Source organism: Oratosquilla oratoria, chromosome 1, assembly GCF_046742065.1.
Source record: "Oratosquilla oratoria isolate Oo_2021 chromosome 1, ASM4674206v1, whole genome shotgun sequence".
NCBI classification, from domain to species: Eukaryota; Metazoa; Arthropoda; class Malacostraca; order Stomatopoda; family Squillidae; genus Oratosquilla; species Oratosquilla oratoria.
Window position 1 is genome coordinate 59,150,186 of NC_134777.1, and position 7,500 is coordinate 59,157,685.

Here is a 7,500-nt window from a genome sequence, read left to right on the forward strand (position 1 = left end):
GGGAATTTTCCTACACACTCACACGCACGCACGCACGCACGCACGCGCGCACGCACACGCTTACATCGTGAGTTCTGGCAGACTTGTTTCAACTCGTGGTAGTGCTTTCACCCAACTAGCGAGTGACAAGAGTTCAAATCCCTGGGGTGAACACAAAAAGCAAGTGCTGGTAGGAAGGCTACGTACGTAATCAGTACGTATGTTTGCACCCCGTCAGGTTCGCTTGATGTCTTATCCAAACATACAAACTCACTTTTCTCTCTCTCTCTCTCTCTCTCTCTCTCTCTGTGTGTGTGTGTGTGTGTGTGTGTGTGTCTGTCTGTGTGTGTGTGTGTGTGTGTGTGTGTGTGTGTGTGTGTGTGTGTGTGTGTGTTTGTTTGTTTGTTTGTTTCTTTTACTGTTCCTCTGTCTTTCTCTGTAGTTGCCCGTGGAAGACGAGAACACTGCTTCGACCATGGGGGTCCCCGAGGCCGCCCGCCCACCCGAACGGATGCTCTTTCCCATTGTGCAGTGTGACAAGCTGCAGCAGCTAACTAGACTCCCGAACTGAAATGGTTGAAAAGCTCTTACGTCCTTCGGGTGTCGCCAGGCGATTTTATTCAGCTCTTGGGGAAAACTCGCAAATCTTTATTCTGGCTACCACCAAACTATTTCTGTCGTCGCCTCAGTGGCATATCTAACTCTGGTTGGAAGAGAATTTTTTGGTCTCCAGATGTCCAGTCCAGTTCTCCCTGTGCAAACTGTCACAACCTCCCCCCCCCCCCGCACTACCACTTCTGGAACCTCCCTTCACTGGAACCTCATTTTCCTTCTGTTTCCCCCGACCCCAGAGGCCCACGTCACCTTCCCCCTTCCCTTCCCTTCCCTTCCCTTCCTGTCCCTAACACCTCGGTCCCCTCCTCCACCGCCAAAGCTCTTATTATATCCATACACCACCACCACCACCACCACTACGCTTATTTGATTTTGGTTATGCTGCCAGCAGGCCTTCCGACACCTATTACTTGGCTACGACCCACCCCTCCTGCTCTCCCTCTCCCTCCCTCCCTCTCTCTCTCTCTCTCTCTCTCTCTCTCTCTCTCTCTCTCTCTCTCTCTCTCTCTCTCTCTCTCTCTCTCTCTCTCTCTCTCTCTCACTGTCTCTCTGTCCCTCTCCCCCTCCCTCTCTCTCCCTCCCTCTCTCTCCCTCCCTTCCTCTATCTCTCTCTCTCGCTCTCTTCTCTCTCTGTCGCTCTCTTCACTCTCTGTCGCTCTCTTTTCTCTCTCGCTCCTCTCTCTTTCTCTCTCTCTCTCTCTCTCTCTCTCTCTCTCTCTCTCTCTCTCTCTCTCTCTCTCCACACAGTTCTTTCTCTTACCCCTCCCTCCTTTCTGAATTCCATTCCCCGCTGACTCTCTCTCCTCTCTCTCTCTCTCCTCTCTCTCTATCTCTCTCTCTCTCTCTCTCTGTCTGTCTGTCTCTCTGTCTGCACCTAGCTCTTCTTTCTCTTTCACCCTTCCCTCCGTTCAGTTTTCCATTCTCCAGCCCAGCTCTCTGCTTTCTCTTTCTTTTTTGTTCTCTTGTTTCCTTCGTTTCTCATCCCCACTCCTCGATTCTCCCCTTCCCCGTTTCTTCCCCTTGTTTCTTTTTCCTCCCCTCCCCTCTCCTCCCCTCTTTTCCTCCCCTCTTTTCCTCCCCGCCCCTCCTTCCCTACCCTTTCTTGTACCTTCCTCTTTCCTGTATTCCTCCACCGCCATCATCATTCTGTTTCTTTCGCTTACCTATACATCCACGTACCGTACGTACATGTACACACAGACAGACGTACACTGACGCGTTTCACACCTCGGCCTTCCCTTTGCCTAATTACCAGACTATCTCTATGCAGATGAAAAATTTACATGAAAATGAAGAAATTTCCAACGGCGGTTCCACGCCAAGGAAGAGGCAACTTTGCCCATCACATTACAAACCAGGCCTGGTTCCCCCTTCTACCCAGTCGTCGCCGTCGAGTCCGGGACGGCGACTTGAGGGCGGAGCCTCCTCAGAGGGGCCTTTTTGGTAGCGTTGCTGGAAAGGGAAACACGAAGGGTTCTGCAGGGATGGTGCCTCAGGTAAAGGTAGGTGAGGCACTAGAAACGACTAACCTGGTGATAATTGGTACAAGCATACACGTACACAACATACATTGTGTATGGGCGTTTGGGGGCGCGCATTCTTCTAGACACTAGCCTCTTCCCTTTGCGGAAATGGGAGGCTGGTCCCCATCTCGCCTCGTTTATGGAATTGACAATGTGAGCAACGAAATTTTTCTTGGGTAGACAAGGAACCGACCCCCCCAACCACCGCCACCCACCACAGCCACAACAAAAATAACAAAAAACAACACCCTAACCCCACCCCGGTCGTTCAAAATTCGGAATGGAAATCGCTTGTTCAGGTATGGCTTAGTTTCATTTACTTGAAATTCACGCCCCCACAGTATACGGCAACAGTCTGTGGGTCCTTCTATAGATCTCGTCGGGAAAAAAATTGATTGCTGCCGATGTGTGTGTGTGTCTGAGGTCCTTTTCCATGTCACTGTCCTAGTGAAGAGAAAGGGAGGGAGGGAGGGAGAGAGGAAGGTAGTGATGCAGTTGTCAGCACTTCTATGTGAACAGCTGGTGGGAAATGTGAAGTTGATAAGAAGTCCTGGACATTTGTACCCGCTCGTCTTACCCACTTATCGATGGACGTTATCTTTGTTTTTTCATAGTTTGCAAAAACTATATAAAAAAAATCCAGCGTTGTTAACCCTGTGGTCTCCGCTCCTTCTCCCATGTAGACTAAGATTCTATCCCGTGGCAGCTCTTTAGATTTTACCTCCTCTTGTGTGAGTTCCTGGCTGCAGTAGTATTCTAAAAACATGCCCTATTTTTCCCCAACCATCCATCTATGTATTTGTGGCACCATTTGCCACCAAGCATGCATTTTAGTCCTGTGTTCAAAGTTTTGTTGACAATTATGTTTATACACTTCCTTTACAATTGATGATTCGAACTCTGAAGTTAACACGTTCACGCAGATGTACGCGCGTGCGTGTGTGTGTTACACCACCATGGTCTTGGATCACGTGCTGGATTCGTGATTGAGGACAACTACTTAAGCTCGTTTAGTCCAGTCACACGCATTACACCCATTCCTTTGTTCAAGTGGATCTGTAACGACTTACAGTATTAATGAAAGCATTCACACTATGAAAGCGGCGCGAACTCTGTACAACCAGAATGGGAGCACGAGGCGGTAACCACTACACCAGCAAAGCGTTCTGGAATTTGTGGCTGCTTTTGCCAATGCATTTGTGCACTTTGTGCACACGTGGAAGCCAGCCCCCGAGTAATTTGCCTCGAAAGGGCACTGTTTCCCTTGGGCGGTGCCTGCCCCTCAACCCCGCTTACCACTCGCCAACCAGTCGGACAAGGCTGTGGTGCTTCAGAGCCCATCACCTAGACTATTGTCATTCTTCTTGGTGGTGATGGTGGCTGTGGTGTTGAAAGGAAGGGTTACTTTCGGACTGTTATAGTTGCTGAGGGGTTGGGGGGGGTGAGTGTTGGAAAAGGTTAGAAGGAGGGAGGGTGATTTTTGGAGTTCTGGGTGGTCCCGAGTTCTTTAGGAATTTGGGCGGGTGATGGTTGGCTGCGGAGGTGGGGAGTAAAGTTGAGGTTGGGGCAGTTTGGCACGGAGGGCTTGCTTGGTTGCTTGCTTGAGGGTGCTGCTGGCTGCAGGTGCCCTCAATTGATCAGATCATTTCTGCACTGCGCCGCGCCTCTTTGAGATGAGGACCATGGACACCCGTCCAGTGTCAAATTCTATTCAGCTTAGGACCTGGCCAGCAAGCAAGCAAACAAGCAAGCAGTAGCAGAAGCTTGAAGACTGTGGTTCCGATCAAACTGGCCATTTTCAGGTCGGGATTCGAGTTTCAAGTTGATGATACACTGGCATTAAAAATATCTAAAATGCCCACTCTGGTACTGAAAAGTAAAGTACTTTTTTCATGGTGCCACAGTCGCGTCGTGTGGAGATCCCGGCCGACGCCTGGGTGGTCTGCAAGACTTTCCTGTGTGGTACCATGTGCTGTTCGACCCCTGTTATTACTATGTCTGGAACAATGTTCATGAATTGCACGGTGCATTCCCGAAATGCTGCATTTCTCTAAACAGATAGGAGTTCTTCGATTACTTCGCAGGACCACCAAAGAGAGACCTTGTGTGCTCTTATCAGTCGAGGCAAACAAGCAAGAGTTCTGGCGTGTTTGGGCGGGTAGTGTGATGCCACTGACGTGGAGCTCTGGGGGAAACGGTTGGTTTTGCTCTCGTTCTTGCTGCTGTGAACATTGCATCGTGTCGCTCTTCGGCAGTCAAGCGGAACACACTCCCACGTGACCTGACCCTCGTATAGCGGTGGGCACCCCGTGGCCTGCCCTCGCGCGCACACGCACACACACACACACACACACACACACACACACACACACACACACACACACACACACACACACACACGCACACGCACACGCGCGCGCGCACGCACACACACATACACATTCAGCAGCCTCCCCGCATCCGCCATTTATAGACGAGTAATGACTAAAGTTGCACCCGAAGTTGTCTGAGTCTTCGGTGCTATTCATAATTTTCCACTCCCAAATGGCACTTGACTCTGTTTTCTCATTACTTTTCTCCATTTCTCCATTGCAGATGTAAGATAACGTCAGTGACGTGTTCGTGCGACACCCGTGACATCTTCTGGTGTCCGCACGTGGTGGCGTTGTCGCTTCATCGCATCCGACACGCAGACACCGTCCAGCTCAGAATACCCATCTCAGGTGAGTGTTTGCTCAGAGGAGCTTCTATAGTGTGTCTCTACTCCCCTCCCCTCCCACTCTCCCTCCCACTCTCCCTCCCTTAGCCCTTCAGATGATTTTATCGAACTCTGTGAGGGCGGCCCTTCATGAAGAACGGCGGTCTTGTTCGGGTCGTCTTGGAAAATGATAATTCTAACATCTGATGTTGTACTTGTGTAGTTCTCGGTAGATAATTTGATTTTAAGTATTGAATCTCAGTATCTCTACCCTTGCGGACAATAATCGCGCTAAATGTAGTGGCAATGATGTTAGCGCAGTTTGTATGGTAGACCTATTGAGATTTCGGCTTTCCTAAGTTGCATTTACTTATTTATTTATTTTTTATTTATTTGGAGAGTCGAAGAGAAGAGTGGAGCTAGTTTCCCCACCCTAGTTTGAAAGGAATGAGATAGTAGGATATATGAGTAAAGCAAATTCTAGAGAAGGAAAGTAAAAGAAAAAAGAGAGAGAGAGGGGGGGTGGAGATATTTGAACCTATGATATACTTTTTGGTTGGATGTTAATATCTACTCGAGAGAATGTTCATCACTTCCACTTGCCCTCCTTCCTGTTGACATCCTTAATTCAGCGTTTGTGTTGTTATATTGTATCAGAGAATAGAAGCGATGGTAATCGCGCGAACTGATACAAAATATGCTTCACTGTTATGTTTATAATTTGATTTTATATACGGTCATGCGAAGAATGCAGACCCAAATTACTTAGGTTGCAATTAGATAACCTGTGGCTGGAATTCGTTGTTGTTCCCACTCTGTTGTTGTCGTTGCCAACTACAAGAATGACCTTCCCATACAAAGATACCGGCGTTACTACAGAAAGTACTCTTCACCCTAGATCAGTTTCTTAAAATTTCCCGAACTCATCGCCCTCTGCAGTCCGGTCTGGGCAGTGTAGCAGTTGCTATACCTCAGGTTACAAGGACGATAGCTAATATGTTACTACAGGATACAGATTCTTCCAGCCTCCACTGAAATTTGTTTCAACACCCCTGGATAAAAAAAAAGTCTACCCGAAGTCAAACCAGAGCTTCCTTGTAAATGAAATAACGTTAAAAAAAACAAGATCATCTGTCCTTCAGCTATAAATAGTGGCTGGTGGTAAATAATTACGTCTCAAGCGAAAAATAGAAATCAACCTTTCAGGCGAAAGGAAAAAAAGAAATCAACAGTTTGTGTTAATTATGCTGAACAAACAAGTCGGATTCCGCAACACACCGACATCGCCATTTATGAAAGCCCGCGTCAACAATGTCGGCCGGGCTCGCAGGAAGGCGGGCACCAATCAGTGTACATAGGCAATGTACACAGTTCAGGGTACACAGGCCCTAAACCGACGGCCATATGCTGTTACCTGCACGTAGTAGGGCCAGGACCCTCTCAGCCATGTTTATAAGGGTAAGGGGTTGAAGGGCCTTCTCAAACGGTACACTGATTTTATTTTTTGGAGAAGAGAGGGGGGGGCAGTGCCACAACCGTGCCACTTTAGGGGTGGCACTCGCCGCATGACCGGGAGGGGTGCCCACGGCACTAAAAGGCGTCATGGGCGATCTGTGATCGTTATCAGGTGCACGATTGTTCTCACCCATTCCCTTTCTTTGTCCACAGAAACGTTACTGCAGATGGACCGACAGCAGCTGCAGAAGCTGCTTCAGTACATGATCAGTGAGCACCACACAGAGGTTTTGCCCACAGCACAAAAACTAGCCGACCAAATACTGCAGCAATCTCATCCCATTAACCACATACAAGGTAAGTGATCGCTAAAAGAGAGAGAGAGAACGGGGACAGTTTCTGTAATCGTCGGAACACGTTCGTCGTCGTTGCCGGTTTTTTTTTTCATTCTTCTCTCATAGAGAATCCCTCACTCCCCTCTCCCCTGCTGCCTTCCCCCATCGTCATTAGAAATTTCCGTCCTGCCTTCTTGTTTCCCCTCTCACATATTCTTAAGTTTGCTTTCCCCTCATTCTTGACCATATTTGTTTTATATTACGCTTTACAATGCCGCTTTGTGCCGGCAACCGAGGTGGCGATGCGACACCTTGGGAGCCGGCTGGCCGGCCGGTCGGATGGCTCCGACATCCTGTGCATTTTTTTTTTCTTTTTCTTCTGTATCCGTCATTCCTAGGGCAAGTACCCCGTCAAAAAATACTGCAACAGGTATTTAATTAAGGCTCACTCTTGAGCGCGCGCGCGTGTACACACACACACACACACACATACACACACACACATACACACACACACTTACACACACACACACAATTGGAGAATAAGAGACTGTGCATCATGAGCGTTGCTACTTTCCTGTATACTACAATTAGGTAAACATACACACACACACACACACACACACACACACACACACACACACACACACACACACACACACACACACACACACGCAATGCGTGCGTACGTAGGCACCTTCTACCTAACGGCGGATCATCCCCTATGTAGAGGGTCGTCAACCCAGTCCAACCCAACGCAGCCACAGCCGTGGGTTCATTCTGCTCCCAAAACCAAAAGATAGGGAAGGATAGATGGGGCAAGTTTGCTTTCCCCTCTTAAAAGGTATAACCAATAGCACTGGGATAAATCTTCCCTCCCCACTTTTTTCCATCT

General features: G+C 48.6%; 1 protein-coding gene across 1 annotated transcript in view; it reads left to right on the top strand.

The window, feature by feature from the left end:
• Nucleotides 1–7,500, top strand: part of LOC143029214 (zinc finger SWIM domain-containing protein 5-like) — a 333,477-nt gene that overhangs the window by 295,287 nt on the left and 30,690 nt on the right. Inside the window, exons 3-4 of the mRNA XM_076191829.1 lie at nucleotides 4,713–4,840; nucleotides 6,484–6,627. Of these exons, the coding sequence (XP_076047944.1) occupies nucleotides 4,713–4,840; nucleotides 6,484–6,627 (272 nt within the window). The remainder of the gene's footprint in view (nucleotides 1–4,712; nucleotides 4,841–6,483; nucleotides 6,628–7,500) is intronic.